This window comes from Ammospiza caudacuta, chromosome 3 (assembly GCF_027887145.1).
Source record: "Ammospiza caudacuta isolate bAmmCau1 chromosome 3, bAmmCau1.pri, whole genome shotgun sequence".
Taxonomy (NCBI): domain Eukaryota; kingdom Metazoa; phylum Chordata; class Aves; order Passeriformes; family Passerellidae; genus Ammospiza; species Ammospiza caudacuta.
The window spans coordinates 14851565-14869824 of NC_080595.1; the positions used below are offsets into that span (position 1 = coordinate 14851565).

An 18260-nucleotide genomic window follows, 5' to 3' on the forward strand; every position below is an offset into this window, starting at 1 on the left:
TTTCATGGCCAGTACAGAAGAAGAAGAATAAAGGAAGCAAGATCATGCAGTGGGCCTGTCTTCTGACCAGATTTTAGCAATTTCACGTCCTTTAACTCCTTAACATTGTTCTTGCTTCTGTCCCTGCATGACTAATGGACTTTGTGTGGATCCTCAAACAGGTGATCTGAATGACACTGGAAAATACATATCTGCTTGGAACTATTTGAGAAATAGAGTCACATTAAAAAGAAAAAAAAGTTTAAAATGGGTTATTTTTATATTTATTGAGCAAAAAAGAGAGTAAGAGAGATCAAATCCTAATGTAGTCTCATTTTTTTTGTCCTTCTCATCTTAAAGGATTCTTCTTAAAAACTGGTGATGAGTATGGCTGTGAATTGTAGGTTTAGATTCCATAAGAATTGGCCTCTTTTTGTAGTCAAGTTAGTTACAAATATGTTTCTTCTGTCTGACTTAGGACATAGAATACCTCTGTAGTGTTCCATAACGTAGGGACAGAGATAGCATTCCTTAGTCTGCTTGGAGCTTCTTGGTTTGACTTCTGCTCTGAAGAATCTTCTGAACAGCCAGGCTCTACCAGCTGCAGAAGAGGCTTTGGGAGACCAGTGAGACCCACCTTGCCTACCTCAACTCCTCTTTTGAGAGTCCAGAGCCCTCCCCTTCCTGCTTCCTCCCACCCACTCCCAGACTTGCAGAAGGGATTGTTAAGTACCAGCACCCAACACTGCCAAGGTTGTATGAACAGGAGAAAATAAAAATCGTTGCTAAATGACTTTTTAGTATTTACATGTGGTAAAGAAAAAAACTTCTGTGAATGTGACTCATTGAGAAGCTAAACTGTGACTAAAGCAGTGTGCACACTATATATTTATCAACTTGTCATTCTCCCACTAGAGCTTCAGCACTTGTGTGTGAGTGCTCTGTAAGTTTTATTGTAACTGTAGGAAAAACTGCTCTTTGAGCTCCCCTCCTGTACAGCTTTAAAGGTAAGGTAGGTGTTAATCAAATGATGTTGCTGTGCTTTGTTCCCAGTCATGTCTTGGCTGATGCTTCTGCTGCTGAGTGTTGCCTAGGAGTGTGAAAAGCTTGTGTTTTTAAGATGATGGATCCTGCACCTTTGAATAATTTTTAGCAGTTCATGTAGCTTGGAACTAATGCTCAGTATTGGAACAAACTTTGTAGATGCCACTGGAAGCTTATTTAGAGCAGTTGACTAATTTACCAAAGTTTGGAAATTGCAACTGGTTTGCTGTGTTACCAGAGCTTTCCCTTTACATTAACTTTCTCTTCCCTTTATTCTCCCCATTTCAAAGACTGTCATAATCATTTAATCGCTCGTTATGCAATTAGATATGTTGCTACACATTTATTAGCAAACTTACTGTCAGACTAGTAGTAATGCTGTAATTTACACTTCCCAAAGCATGGAAATTCCTGTGTAGGAATGAAGGCTCCCTTCTTTTCCCTCCTCCACCTATCCCGAGGTGCTTGTGCAGTGAAAAGCATTGCAGGAGACTTGAGATGTGTGAGTGATAAGTGCTCTGCATGTTGTAACAGCTGGACATGATCAGACATGTTAAAGATGATGTATGAGGCTCGTGTGAGTTTTGTGCATTTGTGCTGGCTGAAGATTTATTTATCCTGTGTAGTTCCTTTGGGCTTCTCTGATAAGTCTCATCTCATCCCCCCGTGCAAGAGAGAGCAGTTGATACCTTCCCCCAGTGCTCCTTCTAGTAACTGACTGAAAGACTGAAGTCTTGTGGTGCAGCCCCTCTGTCCAGGTGTTCCCTAGTTCTGCCTGCAGATGAGTGTTTGGAATCACAAGCTGCTCACAACCAGCACATTAATCATCGCATCATCTGGGGACCAATAGAGAACCTGGCAGCAATGCTTAGTTTTCTTTAACACACCATGTAAATGAAGTCCAAAAGGCACTTGAAATGTAACACTTTCTTCCATTTGTGGAAGCTCAAAGGCGTAACTCCTCTTGAGGATTTTAATCCAGTGGACATTAATGTATTGGGGATCCAGTGATGTCATCTGCCTGTCACTGGGAGTTAATGACAGTTAATGCATGGATTAATGATTGGAACAGTGTTGAAAGACCAGGGAGTCATGAATCCATATCTCTGATACTGCCTTAGAAGTACAGACTCCAATCAGAAATGCCTGTGGAGTTGTCTGTTCAGGAAAACCCATCAGGCCATTATCTGGGTCCTATGCTCATGAGTATTGTGCACAGTACAGTTGTAATAGTGCATGCTAACATCCCTGTCTGGTTCTTCACATACCCTGTTGTGGCAGTACTCTTCTTTTCTCTCTCAGCTTGGAATACTCCATGTACGTATGAGCTGCAAAATTTGTCCCTCAAAGTTGAAATCAGTGTTTTGTCTCAAATCTTTTAATATTATGATATTTGCCATGTAACCTTTTGCTCAAAGTGTAAATTTTTTTATTTAAATCACAAAATATTTTTTGTTTAGGGAATTTAAACCAAGGAAAAAGAAAAAGCTGCTGAACAAATTCTGTAGTTCCAAATATCAAGCTAATTTTTAAAATGTTAACATAAGTACTTTATCGAATTAATGAAAAAAGCTGTCTCTGTGGACAATGTACTAATACTTAATTCAAAATGTTATGGAGTAGATCCTAGAGATCATTTAGGAGTTCTACATGTGTTTTAAAAAATGAAACCCAGAAGATCTGACTGCTGTGCATTTGCTGTAACACCCCTGGAACGTGGCTAACGCCCAATTACTGCATGCTTAGACTTGGATGGGAATTACAATTGAGCTGTAAAATATTTTGACAGTTTCCAACTGTTGTGTGGTTATTAGCCAGGCATCATAAGAGAATGAAATTCAGTGATTTGATTAGGTTTGTGTCATGATCTGCTTAAACAAGGACTTTCAACATAAACATGTAGTGTAAAGTGTTAATCAGAGGCAGTATTTAATTATTACCAGCTTTTCTCGAGTTCTGCAGGAGAGAATTCCTCTCTCCCAAAGATTTTGATTTCTTAAATGCGACTTGCCATACCTTTATGCTTCAGCTTTTCATTTACAAGCTTTTACTTGTTGAGTGCTCAAAGCATAACCACACCAAATTTAATTTGTCGCATGAAAATTATGTGTGTATTTTTCAAGAGGATAGATTTGACAGTGTTGAAGCTAGAAAAGCTTGTGTTAATTACATATTATAAAACAAAAAGGATATTTTCATTTAACATGTATTTCTCCTTTTAGCTGAACAAGTCCTAGCAATTAGCAAATTTGAATAATGTAGGCGTTCCTGGAAAAATATATGTTAAGCCAAGTGGCACTTGAATTGCTGTTACTTTTACATGTATTTTTATTTTGAAATTAAACTAATAAAGCAAAAATATTCAAACTGCATGCAAATTAAGCTCCAGATTGTGCTAGTCTTGTTATGTTCATTAGCCATTGAATTCTTGAGTAGTGGCTGTTATTCCATGGGGACTATTCACAGAATAAGGTACTATTCAGAGAGGTAAAGATAACAATCTGCCTTCACACTGCTTAAATAGTGCTCATTCTGTTGGGCAACTAAAGCAAGAATATTCAAGCCTGTCATTCCTTAATTTTTCACTTGCTTTATTTAGTAATGCTTTTTTGTTTTCTGTGTTGCTTATGAGTGGTGCTTGAGAGTGAAGCATTCTGTTTCTGGTAGAGAAGGCATTTTCAAGTGTTGTCATCCTGTTTTTTCTTTAAAAACCCCTCTAAGGTAATCTTTGTCTCTCAGTTCAGTCTGTGACATCTCTGCTGTGGCTGAGAGCTGGTTTGGTTACCAGTGTTGCTTGCTGTTGCTGTTTGCCTGAATACCTCATTTCACCCGGCTGTAATTGGTGGAGTTTTTCTGACTGTTGTCCTGGGTTTGACCTGAACTCTCACCTTGCAGATGACAAAACCTTTGTAATGGTATCCTGGATTTCAAAGTGGCTTTGTGACTGAGGAAATGTGCTGTCTGGGAGAGAGCCTTCCTCTCTGGCAGTCCTCACAAGGAGCAGTTGGAGTGGTGGGCTTGCAGTCAGTAGCCAGTCTCCTAAACATCTGAGACAACTGTAAACTGTTCAGCTGTAGAGTTTTTCATTTGGAGAGTTGTTAGTGGTTATTGAACTAACTTTCTGTGTATTCAGATAGATGTGTGCTGGGAAAAAACCCAAAATACGCTGTGCTTTGCAAGATCTGATTAACATTGGGGAATTGGTGCATGAGTTGCTTATGAAAAAATAATATCAGAACCTCCACACAAAGATTAATTTTTAAAATGGGAAATGGGTTTTTTTGGTGGGTGGTTGAACTGAGAGTCCAGTGTGAAGTGTTGCTTGGTGAGTATTAGGGGTTTTCCAGCTTCTTTCCCGTGCAGCCAGAGCATGGAAGGAAGCTCTGCCAGGCTCCTGCTCCCTGCTGGCAGCAGCCCATGTGAGCTGTAGGCTCTGGAGGTAAGAGACACACATAATGTTGGTCTGAAGCACATCTGAAAGATCACTTGGGCTTTCTACTTGCACAAATGCTAAGTTCTCCTTTACAAAATGAACGATTTCTGCAGCCTGTTGTTAAACAGTAATGAAGCATCCATGGCCTTCCCAGGCAGTCTTGAGTGCTTAATTTTCATTATACTGCATTATAGATAGCTCCTCCTGATGTCTGACCTCCAGCAACTAAAGCTTGTAACTTTCTTTTGGCAAACACTGGTCTGGGATGTGAAAGGGTTTGCTTTCTTCTTTGAAATTTTACATGCTTGATGATTTACCATGTTACTTTCCTCTATCGCTTGTTCATACCATAAATGTGCTTCAGCTTTCTTAATGCTTTCCCCCTCCCCCTCTGCAATTTTCTTTGGGCTCATCTTCCTTACACTCTGCATCAGGGAAAACTGAATGTAAAATTTTTGATGTGGTTTTGTTGATGCTAAGTGGAGTGAGAGAGGCAGTCTTGATCTTGCAAGCTTTATTCCTGTCTGTACATCTCAGTACAATGTTTGTCTTTTTCACAACAACCTGATGTTGTTGACTTTATGTTCAGCTTGAATAGACTGTTTTCCCTATATCCTTTTGTGAAGAGCTGTTACCTAACCAGTTCTTCCTTATCCTGCATTTATGTAAATGATTACTCCTTCCTATGTTTCACTTGCAGCTATTGAATTTCATACTGCTTTTTGCAGATCTTTACTCCTTTTTATGTGATTGGCATTCTTGTGCATTCGATGTTCATCCCAGCTTCTTATCCAGTGCATTGTTCACCTTTCTAATTCAGACTTGCAGTGAACCTAAGAAATACTCTTGCAGAACCCCTTTCAATGCATATTTACAAGAATCACCTAAAACTAGTCTTGGGTGTAGTTTTCCTGCCTGTTTTGCACCTATATGAGTCTCATTAAGGCTCTGTTTTCCATGCTTCCTTATGAGAGCATCTTGAAAGACAATTAAAAGAGCTCAGCTACTTCTGTAATCTGTTATATGATGCTTCTCTACTCCCTGCTTCCCTCTTGCAGAAGGAACTTGGAGTGCTAGTCTTGATTTGTTGATGACAAATTAATTTGTTACTAGTCTTCTTTTAACTTTCATATGCTAAGAAGGCCCTTAATTATTTGTTCCACCTCCCTTTCATTTGCTTGTCTGCATTCTTGCTATTTGTCCTTTTTCTTATGCTTTTAAAGGCTAGAAGGAAATGTAGTCTTTTCCTACACTTCTAATATTCTCCCCTATGTTCAAGTCTCCAAACTGACTATTCCTTTTGGTTGTTGTTTCATATTGGCTCTTCCAGGACCTTAGGATTACATTAAATGTGTTCAGCTAATCTGAAAGCTTCTGATTTATCTAAGCTGTTTCCACGTGGGGCTGAAATCTGACCTTTCTGTGTCTGTATGAGTAATGCAAGTCTTCAACTTCCATCTGATTTGTACAATAAGGACAGATGTAGAAAAAAAGTACTGAGCATTTCAGATGTGTCCCCATCATCCATGGACAGCTTCTCCTTACCACTGAGGAGGGAAGCAATACTTCTGTTAATTTCCTTCTCATGATTGTTTACATAGAGTCAGCTGTCAATGCAGTAGTTTATCAAGGCAAAAACTTGTTTCCATTAAATTCTCACTTATCTCTTGCTGTCCTCAGCTTTAAGAATATCCATCTTTATGCCTGGTGCCAGCTCATGGGTACCAGCAGCTCACAGGTACCAGCAGCTCACGCAGGATTGTAAAATATACTTATTTTATTTCCAGTGTCAGCCAAGTGGAGTACTATGGCCTTCAGGGGTACTGTGACATCAGTACCAGGCTTAAAAATACTGAGTGCTCTAAGCACACCCAAACAGAGATTGTTTTGCTTTGTTGCTGCAATACCTGCACAAATCTGTCATGTGTGTTGTGTTCTCAAGTATTTCAAACAAAGATTTCTCATAGGTAAAGGCTAATGCTTCCATAAATCTGGCTATGGTTGGGCATTAATATAAATGATGCTGTATATTTACAAAATAGGTAACTATAAAGTTTTGAGCGATGTCACCTTTAATGAGCCAACATCAGAAGGTTGCCTGAAAAACCCATGTCTGTTGAAATGTTCAGAAGAGTGGGATAATGACTTGTGTTTATTTAATGGCTCTGTCAAAAGAAATTCCTGCAAAAGCAACAAGAGTTCACTGTTTTTAGGAAGAATTGGCAGTGACTCTCGTTTTTAGTTTGCCTTGTGCTTTCTTTTAGAAGAGATTCTTGTGACCTTTTCTGACAAGCTCTAACACTTCCATTGTTTGCTGCAGGCCTTTGAAATGTGGCAGAGATAGCCTTGGGCCCAGGGAGGTGCGTTTTGCTAGTTCAGTTCACATTTAACAAAGTTAAAAGCTTTGAAAATTGCCATTCCTCATCTGTGGTTTAAGTTGCTTAATTCTGGCAACCTGCCCAAAACCCTGAACGTTCCCATCGTGGCAGAGAGCCAGGGATTGTGAACCAGCAGCATCCTGGTAGCTCATCTGGGCTTCCAGCACAGATTACATGAGAGCAGAGCGTTCAGCCCACATGCCACCGGGACAACTGGAGGAAGGAAGGTGGACACAAGGAAACTGCCTGTCTTCTGAGAGCAGAAAAATGAGGCCCCATCCCTGCATGTCATCTGTTCATACTGTTACATTATAAATACGTGTAATCATCAGAGACCGAGCTCCGTGTTGGCTTCTGCTTAATGGTATGAGTTCCATAGCTTTTCTTGAGATTTTTAATTGAAAACACGGCGCTCAAGACAAAGATTATGCGACCTCAGGGAAGAGAAGCTAGGTGAGCCTCGGCCAATCCCTTTTTAATAGTTCAGTCTGAGAAGGAGATCACTGTAACTTTTTTCCTGGCTGTACTGACCATCAGGTGAAATTACTTCCGCATAAGTAACCAATTCATTATGTTGTCTGAGATTTGTTTCCCTTTTACCAGTTCATTAACATAATCTTCTCCTTGCAATTAGCTAATAAATTTAGGGCTTCTCAGCTTGGTGAGGTAGCTGCCCACACTCCTGTGCAGTCCTGTTCTTCTCTGCTAAGAACATCCACGGGGGAGGTTGTCATCTGGAAATAAATCGTCTGCCTCGCTCTTAATTGATTGCCATGAGCAGACAGCCTTGTGTCCTGTTGCGCAAACGAGGCAATTGTCCAGCAGTTGATGTGTTGTGAATTTTGGTTCTGAAGGTTTAGAGTTTAGTTCTGAATTCTTGGCTTCTTTCATCCTTTTAATCCCTGACAATGAAAACCAAACCAAAACCCTAAAAGACTCGGCTAAGAAAATGTTACTTCATTACTAGACAAAGTAAAAAGCAAAAGGAGGCTACCAGATAATTACAAAAGTTACAAAATTAAGTACTTAGCAGTATCCTTTGTTACTGCAGTCTCTCCCATCTTTGTGCACTGGATGCCTGTAGGTTATATACATGTGCACATTTCAATTTTATGATGGCATACTGTAATTTTCTACGAGACCACTTCCTTGGTGCTCAGAGTAAAAGTAACCACAGGCAGCCATCTGCAGGCTTGCTTTCATTTCTTTGTCCAGGTATGGTTTTGAAAAGCTCTTTCCAGACTCTTGGCCATCAAAATATATACCAGGCAACTGAAAACGCTTTTGCATTAAATAATCAGACCTATTTGACCAACTCCTAACTTGAGGTGTGTCCCAAGGATTTCACCTTCCACATTCAAATATGAGAGCATCATGTCAGCTCAGGCAGATGTTTAAGTATTGGGTTATGATTGAACATGGGCTGGTTTGGTTGTGCCAAAATTAAACCTGTAAAATGATAAGCAATTTAAAGCTTATGCCTAAGGCTTTTGAGATAAAAGTTTGTATTTTATTGCATATCCACATTAGCTGTAGGCACAATCAGAAGAGTGAGGAAGGCGAAGTTTTAAGATGTCTGCTGCTGCTGAAACCTGGAGGTTACCTAAATGCTCATTATTAATCATATATAGGAAATAAATTCGGTGTAACTTGTGTCCAGCAGCTGGGTTTTCATATCTCGTTCATTTTTAGGGACAGTAGGAACCAGAGACATTTTGCACCATGCAAATAAGGAGCACAAAGTTAAAGAATGTTCTCCTAAACAGATCAATTTCTTTATCAGAGTAACAGAATAGCAGAACTAACATTTCTTTCAAGGAAATGTGTATTTTCTAATACATGCATGATCTTCCCTTATTAGAAGCAAAGAGCAATGCTACTTGTATTTTGATGTGTCACTAAATTGTAATCTTATGGTGACCTGCTATGTAAAAAATACCTAACTACCCTAAGTAAAGAACATCTCAGCACAACTGGGTCATGAGGATGTTTTCTCCATTTTTGGAATAAAACAGAAAGCTGTTCCATTCTATCTTTGTAGACTCTTTCCATATTGTATTTGAAATTCCTGGTACCACTTCTTGACTTACGCCCAGACTGTTCCACAGCCCAGAATAAACAAAACTGAATGCATGTTGGACACATACAGACCTTGTCAAAGGCATAAATTCTATTAAATGAGCCATATTCAAATTCTAATACTCCCAGGCTAATGGGACATTCCTATGGGTGAAGTCCTGTGTTGTTTAAAAAACAAAATTTTAGAATATCATTTTGAGGGTATAAAGTTACCTGTTTGACTGAAATGTATTTGGTGTCTTGATTCTATTGCACCTTTATACAGCTTTTCAGACTGTTCAGTTCGGCTGAGTTTCCTGGACTTCTACATCCAGCCACATGCTGCACATTTTCACTCACCTACTTGTGCCTTACTTTCATTTACCTTACCTTGCATTTTAATGGTTGCACAATTTTCTGTGAGCCCAGACAGCGTCGTGGTTTTGATAGGGGTACGGGAAAATCCCTTTTATTTTGCTCAGTCAAATAAGTTAGAGGCCAGTGTCTGTACTTGCCTCTTGAGGGAAAAAAACTTGCTTGTTCATTGTTTGTAGGTCTTCCCTATTCTGACTTTCAGCCCTATCTCAATCTGAGAGAGCTCAATCTGAGCTTACTCTGCTGCAGTTAATTACCAGTCCTGGGTGGTTGTCTCAGCTCCTTTCCTGTTCTAGGAGTTGTGTTCATTCATTAATATAAAACCCAAACCATGTAAGTGTTCCACCTAGATTACAAATATTTTTTTTTTCTCTTACTCTTCTCAGCATCTTTCTCTTCTGGGCTTCAGCACTCCTGCTTTCTTTAAACACCTCTACCCCCATGCAACCTGTCTACAAGCCTTTGAGGTCCTCAATCTGAGCCCCTACAGTCTTCATCCTGGCTGTGTCACCATCCCATAGCCCCATGTTCTCATCACAGTTCCAGTCTTGATTTTCTTCTCCTGAGTGTTGGGCTGTGTCAGAGATGCAGCTCAACCCTTGCTGTGTGAGCCATCACTGTGTCTGGTGCTGGGTTCCTCAGAGCAGCAAAAACAGCTATTTGAATATTTTTAAATGTGGGTATGCAGCCTAATACTTGAAGCTATTGTCCTCTTGTTAACATAATGGTCTGATGGGATAATCTCCCAAGAGAAAAAATGCATACACTATAAAACATATCAGCTGAGCTTCCAGAATGTGTAAAAAGAAGAATAGAGACTTCAGTGCCTTTGTTGAGTGTGAACCGAAGATATCCCGAAGCCAATGCTGACTCCAGCTGCTAAATCCATCCTCATGATGCTGTGTTTAGATCTGAGCCACCCTGTGAGGGACGAGCTCTGGAACCTCCGCGCTCGCCGTGCGCTGCTCCATGGCTGGACGGAAGCCAGTTGTGTTGGATTCCATGACCTGTTGATCAGTGAGCAGCTCTGGCAATCTGCTGTGGATATCTTGGCCTTTCTAGTGGCATTTCCAGCCGAGTTTGCAGGGACTTCGGCTTTTGAGCTCAGAAAGGCAAGTTGTGACTGCTGTGTCGTTTGGAAGAATTGTGTAGTCAGTGCTGAAAAGAATGATGTAAGAAAAAGGTTATTAAATTTTCATTTCATCTGATTAGTTACTACCAATCATGTAGAGCAAGAAATAGGCACTTGGTAGTAATTGTGTTTGCACCGAGGCAGTAATTAATATGTCCAACATACAAATATTGAAAGAAAATGTTTTGCGTAATGATTTTTCACACACACATGAAAAAGAAACTAAAACTAACATTTGTAAACTCCTCTGAAGGCCTGTCAAGTGCTCACACAGTTTTGCCTTTACTTCTGTATTTCCATTGTGTCTGGAGTTGAATGCTTTTATCATAGATTAAATAACGAAAGCTTTGACGCAGGTGGTGATTAGGAGCATAACATTGTCATGGTATTAACTTCACCTTTATCAAAAAACATGGACTAATAAGTGTGGAAAGAAAATCTTATACAATTTCTGCTTTATCAGGTAAGAGAAGAGAAGATTGTACGTGTTATGCACGTTATGCGTGTCCTAAATCTTCTGTATTCTGGAAAAAGTGCTTTTAGAAAATCTAACATAAGGGGAAAGAAAAACACAGAAAAAAGCTCCAGATTTTCAAGGATTCTGCAGTCTATCTTTTTAAGCATTGATAATTTTAGAATACATTTTTAAATGAAGTATGAAATTCTGCCTAATTTATTGGTTTACTACTTTTGTATTTCCTTCTGTAAAATCTGGTTTTAAATTCAGTTACATCTACAGTTTGTTAGATAAGTAAAGTAATTTAAATGGCAATATTGCCTAAGGCAATTTCAGTGTTAACAAGAAAGTGTTTAGGTGGTGACTGGAAAATTTACCATTTTTGTTGAGAGTTTCAGCAACAAGTATTAAGCTTTTATAATTAACATTTAATAGATCTGGTAAGTAGTGCTCTATGATTTGAAGAAGTAGCTTTTTGCATTAATAATTTGTTAAAATATCACTTTTCCACTATTTGATAATGTTGTTGTAGTATTTTTCTCTCATTGAATACATCTCTGAGTAGTGCTATTTCCATGTCTATAACTTATAATAGCAAATATATTTTAAGTAATGTAGCACCTTAAATTTGAGGTCAATGATTAGTTACTAGATTTTGCTTCAAGTTGTAAAGAAAACAAGAGAAAAGCACCATCTTAATTACTTCACTGAATCTGGAGTAACAGCTCCTATGCAATATTTGTTTCTCTGATTAAAATCTTGTGCGTGGTAAAGTTTATAATTTATTGCTGCTTTTCCTTCCCTATTTTGTATATCCCTGTTAAAGCTGTTAATTCAGTGTATTTGGAGATATTTGTCTCATTGTTAATGGATTTGTTCATGCTGATTTGAATTGTTGACAGGATTACAAAACCTAAGCACTTTCTAACAAGTTATTTTGTACATATGATGTGGAGTTTAAAAAAAATAATCTCAGCAAGGTATACCTTTTGCACTTTGCAAATGAGTTAGCAGTGCTTCTGTCTGGTGAGGACGTAGTGTGTTTATGCAACAACTTTTTAGGGCTGATTTGACAGTAAATGAAAAATTACTTCCCCAGCTCTGCACTTTTTTTTTTTTCCCCAGAAGCAGTGAAAACAAATGAGTTGATAGCAGCTAATTGCTGAGCACTGACAGGCTTCAGTCAAGGGGGGGCATCGTTGGTCTTTCACAAATAGACAATAACAAGTAAATCCGTTTGACCATAAAGTGGCTGTGATACAGTAAATTACTTGCTCTTAATTTGTCTTAATTTGGGAACTCTCTAGCTCTAAAGTGCATCAAGAGCTTGTTTGTTTTGTATATATGCTTTAAATGATATTACATTGAAAGAATAGGGGATCTCAGTTCTTTCACTGTAATTCAAACATCAGTCACATTCTGCCTGTTTGATTAGATCTAAAAAGTCTTTAAAGTGACAGTATTTTTCTAGGGAAGTGTGTATGTCTTGGAAACAGCTGCTGCAATCAGAATGCTGAATTTGAGGAGCAGCGGATAATCTGACAAATGCCAAATGCCTGAAGTGTTCTATTTTATTCCTTGGTTTATGCCCACAAAAATATTACTAAAAGAGTCAAAATAACTTTTTTTGGAAATGGTCATTATTAGCTAATGATGATCTAATGGTTGTTAGCTAATGACACTTGTTAGAAACCACCTTCTGATAAGACTTTTCATCTGAAATTCCTTTTCCACATAGAAAAGCTGAAGCCTGGAAGAGGCAGCTCTTCGGGTTCAGTTGGAAGTGGCTGTTCAGAAACACGGTGCCATAATTACCTTTATGCAATTGCACAGAAGGAGCACCGAAACTCTCCTATACCAGGAGGAATTCATCAATCCTGTGTCATGACTTTGATTGTGAAAGGGCTCATGGGGATGCTTTTCCAAGGCTGCATCTTGGGAAGTGTTTTCAAGGCTGTGTGTCACAGGCTGTGCAGGGCTGTGCCGTGTTTCAGCACGGGTGTTTCCACTGGTACAATTCTTGGCCTCTTCCCCTGTGTAGATCTGGAATCCTGTATATCTGCATCCTTGGGAGACAAGTGCCTAGGGCAACAACTGTAGATAATAACTCGCGATTTGTGTCTTTTGCAAGTTACAGTCATTGTAAACTGACAGCTGTGAAGGACCTAAACTCACATCAAAGGATACAGATCATCTAGTTAGGTCAATTAATGTTAATTCTCATCTTCCATTAAATTCTTTTATCTTCTCTCTCTTTTTTTTCTTTCTTTTTTTTTTCTCTGTTTTTTTTTTTTTTCCAGCCAAGCCCAATACCAAGTCCTGTTTTGGGGAGAAAGCCAAATGCCAGTCAGTCATTGCTCGTGTGGTGCAAAGAAGTTACAAAAAACTATAGGGGAGTGAAAATCACCAATTTCACCACGTCGTGGAGAAACGGTTTATCCTTTTGTGCAATATTACATCACTTTAGACCAGACCTAATGTAAGTTGTATACTCTTTGCCGGCATAAGCTAACTCTCATAGAAATACTGAACAATTTTTTAACTTGAAAATCAAATACCAGTGTGTTTTAGGTGCTGAACTGTTTTCACCCTTTGCTTTCAAGCAGGGAACCATCCTTTCTAAGAAACCAGATTTATGAATGCTCAAACTTTGTGACCTCTTTGCTCTCCCTTGTTGCATAAACAATTATTTCTCCCCTCTCTGTGATTTGTTTTTCTTCTTCTTAATCTTATACAAAGAACTGACTTCAAGATGATTATGAGAATTGCGCCAGTGTTGAAATGAGATGAGAGGAATAAGCTCTTTGTATGCTGACAAGGACGGATTACCTCCTGGTAAATTTGGTTGTCAAGGCTGGCCTCTAGTCCCTGCCTTAACTTCTTTTTTAGATGGAGAGCTTCAGGCAATGAAACATGTAATCGGTGCTTATTTATTTATTTATTTATTCCTTTAATTTTCCACACTATTAGTTTTGTTGATTGAATTGCTGTGAAATTGCTAGTTACTGTATGATATTATTGTATGTCAAATTTTTAGATTTAGTTTGTTTTAAAACTGCTGCTTTTATCAAATACTGTATATACCCACTGTGCCATTTTCCCCCTCAGTGACTACAAGTCCCTGAATCCTCAAGACATTAAAGAGAACAACAAAAAGGTAAGAACTGCCAGGCAAAAAAACAAAACCCAAAAACAAAACCATAGCCTCAATTTTGACTTCACTGCAGGTTTTTATTAATTTTGGGAAAGTGTGGTTGTTTTGTAAGGTCATAACTGTGGCTCACAGAAGGTGTTCGGCCTCCTGCAGTTCAGATCGGATGTGTTATTGACTCGAGTTTGTCATGGCTTTAACATTCACAACAAGTGCAGGGCTGGCATTACAGTTTCATATTTGTATGGCCTACATTAAGTGTGAGAGCAGAGGAGGGGCCTGGCCAGCCTTCTGTGAGCACTGCTCTGGTTTTTCCAATCAGCCACGTAATTAAAAGAATGAAAAATGTAACTGCTCTTGGACTGTGGCACACAAGGCTTCTCTTGCTGTTGCTTTAACAAGGCTCTGGGAGCTGAGCACGGTTGATGTTGTTTTGATGGTGATTGTTATATTTTTAAAGACGGAATTTTACACCTACTCTTACAGTGCATCAGCTGAATGAAGTAGTGTGCACAACATGGGAGGTTTAGGATAAAAGGTGTTGACATATTCCTTTACAAATAAATTAAATGCTAGCAAAATAGTTAATAGCCTTGTGCTGTGCAACTGTTTTAAACCAGTCTTTGTAGGTGCAAGATGTAAAAAGTTTCTCTGGAAGAAGCAGGAATTCAGTTTGGGGATCACCAGAAGACTGTTTATTTCTGCTCACTATTTTAGATATGTTACAAGCTTCAGTTGGGCCCTAGGGACATGTTTAGAAATTACAATTTTCATGTGAGTCACTGATAATAAAATTGTTCCTGAAGATCATCTGAAAATTGTTTTAAATATCTGCCTTCTTAAAGCTGTGATTTTATTTTTATACTGCTTTAAAAGGCACTAAATTTAACTGGGATGAAGGTATAAAAATATACTTTAAATAAATTACCAAGTTCAATATTATATAGCAAACATATCTACAATCTAGTATTATTTAGTTACATGGAATTTATGAAAGTGCTTTATTAAAATTCATTTTGTTTATATTTTAATGTGCCTGCACACTTATGTGTTAAACAGGGAGTTACTTGTCTTTAATTTAGTACTTAAGTATTATAAATAATGAAATGTCTCTGAGCAGCTCCTATCTAATGAGTATTTAGCTGATGATATTTTTTTTCATAATAATAGGAGGACTTAGAATGACCTAAGTGGATTATCTGTGGCATCACAGTATTTTCTGTGACCATATGTTTTTGTACTTCAAGTTTTGTTGAGCGTCTGGCCTAATTAAGCTGGATTATAAAACAGAAAGAATAGATTATTAGTTAAAAATGTTAGCAGTATGATCAGTCATCTTTTCTTTGTGAAACTGTGATGGCAAACAGTGAACTTTTTAGCCTGTCTCTAACAGGATATAGTTCCCAGAATTGAAGAAATAGTGATTGTTATTATTGTGCAGTTTTTTTCTTTCATCACTTTGCCAGCCTTTGCCTGACAGCTACCCTGAGTATCTCAGTTGCTTCCTGCAGATTTATTTCCTGGTCTCACACAGTTCTGCCAGATAACCCCGTGTGCCCTTGGTTGGAGTGAATGCAGCACTGCCAACAATGGCTGCCTAGAAATTCCATGCAGATATGTAACACATTTGACAATGATTCCTCCTAACCAATTAAAATAACATCTTTGGATGAATAGGATGATTTTCTTTGTCTGAAGCAGATCTTTTTCTTTTTTTCCAATGTTTTTCTGCCTCTCCCTCTCTCCAAAAGGAAAACCATAGATTAAAGGTTAACCCATAAGAGTATATATCTTAGAAGTGCATGACCTTGTTTGTATTTTAATTTTTAAAAAAGGAGGAAATCTTAAGATTTCTTAACGACTGTTCCAGAGCAAATATTGTGTATAATTAGGGATGGAAATGTACTCTTAAAAAAGGCATGTCATCAGAGGTTCTTTATAATACACACCAGCCACTTGCCAGTTGGATGCTGCCACTGATGCTGAATAAAAAAGGGTATTTACCTGTGACATCTGATCTTGGCCAATATGTCAGTGTGTTACAGAGTTGGGAAATGATTGGAATAGTGCCTGTGGTGCTTGTGCTGATGGATCCCAATTGATGTCTGTCAATCAGCTTGTCAGTAAATTAAAAAAAAAGAAAAAGACTTCACTGGGAGATAGATAAATAGGCTTAGTCTCCTGAATATACATATATTTAAAAAATCCCAAACAACTACTACATTGGCATCAGTCTGAATTGGAAGGTATTTTTGGTGCACATTGGAAATTCAAATTTCTATCAGGAACAAAAGAGAAACCAGGATTATCATTGAGAAAATTACAAACATTACAGGGATACTTTCCCAGCTGGTCTAAAGAGTTGTGCTTCTGCTTAAATCTCAGATATAGCTAACTATCCGTATTACCTTCGTAGTAGTGTTAAACAGTTAATTTGATATAATATGTCCATTTGGTTATTATTAAATAACAATTAAATCTAAATTAAGGGAAAATTTATTAAAATTACAGCATACTGGCACTATAGTTCCTTGTCAACATTAGAAGTATTTTTTCTCACTCATAACATGTACTGCACTTTAAAAATATAAGCTACTAAACAAGACTTGGGCTAGATCTTTGACAAGATGAAGGAATGAGAAGTAGAAGGGCAAAACAGCATGGTGCTGATAGTGAATTTCTGGTTTTAGTCATTGCTTAGAGAAGCTTGGTTCGTTTATCATGTGGTGATATCTTTTGGATGTTCAATTGGCACTTCTTATTTTTATGATGCTCCCCGGTTCTTGGCCATTTCTAACAAATTCCTCAATACATTTGAACTTGAGTGATCATCTTAATAAAATATCCTATTTTTAAAAGGAATTCTTTTCAATTACACATTTAAATAGAAGAATTCAGATTTACAGGGGTAGTATTGAGTCAAAATAGAAAATAATCCTTACCTTGAAACTGGAGTTAGTATTTTTATAATAGGTGTTCATGCTTACCTCTACAATTTGATTCCACAAAGTCATAAGAACAGATCTAATTGCATGTGTAGGAGATGCTTGTTGGCATCAGTAGGATATTGTAGAAGCAGAGTTAAACATGCAGAGTAGTAAATATTTGCAAAAATTGGGACTGAGTTATGCCTGTGTTTGACAAAAATAATTTGACTTGGAAAATTTTCTCTGTTAATATTATGTTACAAACGAATTAGAAATATGATGAATTTATAAATATGCTGGAATATCAGGAAACTCCCAGCTTTTCTAGTAGTGAAGAACAACCCATCACATAGTGCTATATGGACACATCCAGAACACACAATTGCTATTTCTAGAGCTACTGTCTGTAGAGCACTGGCATGCCAATCTACATATCTGTCTTCTCTTTGAAAGGAGAAAAGCAAAAATGTGGATGAGAATGAGAGGGAATGGGGAATAGGTGTCAGGCATCAGGAGGAAATAACTGTGTTTAATCCCAGGCATCACCAGAAGAACTGAGCAGCCAACAAAAAGTGATTGCAGCTGTACTGAGAATATCCATCATTCCAAATTCAGTCCTGCTGTAGTGTTACTTCTAAGCAAGTACCTTTCCTGAGATCTGAAACACTGTCCTCACCTTAATTTTATAGACCCTGGGAGATACTCATAGAATTTAGTTTTATTAGCATATAAAGAATAAGAAATTGAGAGTATAAAAGGAGTTTAGGTCAAGTCATGTCTATGGGCTTTGGCTGCCCTGGCTGCTGTGCCTGTCCTTAAGTCCTATCATTCTTCATATGGTGACTCCCACTACCTGCAGTGTGAGGTAACAAGTTATTTATGCCACTGAATCAGCACTGACCCACTTAGCAAACAGCACTTCCTGGCATTACCTTTAGTCCACAGAAGCACGGGTGGCTCGCTGTGTGTCCGTGCCCAGCCTGTTTCTGCTGTGGTATGAGCATCCATCATTGCTGCGTCTGCCATGCCTTAGGCTGCCACCCAGATCCCTGCATTGCTGCTCTCTCTGCCCCTCATGGCTATTCAGTCCCACCCATCTTGTCTCCCTCTCCTCCGTAGTCAGCTTGATCCTGCTCCTCCAGCTCTGTTTCCCAGGATGCTGCTTTGGTCCAGGTTGCTGCCATTCCCTCCCACCTATTATTTTGCTGCTGTTCTGCTCCATCTGGAGTTTTGTACCAGCAAATACATCAGTCATGTTTGCCACTGCTGCTCCTGTATCTAAGCACACTTCTGTATTTATAAATGCCATAACAGTCTCTCATCATA

The 18260-nt window shown here is 38.4% G+C and overlaps 1 protein-coding gene across 8 annotated transcripts in view; it reads left to right on the forward strand.

Moving 5' to 3' along the window:
• The window catches only part of EHBP1 (EH domain binding protein 1), a 206726-nt gene that overhangs the window by 113263 nt on the left and 75203 nt on the right, over positions 1–18260 (forward strand). For all 8 annotated transcript variants that reach the window (XM_058800825.1, XM_058800826.1, XM_058800827.1 and 5 more), the window contains 2 exons: positions 13157–13335; positions 13965–14013. In XM_058800825.1, coding sequence (XP_058656808.1) covers positions 13157–13335; positions 13965–14013 — 228 coding nt within the window. The remainder of the gene's footprint in view (positions 1–13156; positions 13336–13964; positions 14014–18260) is intronic.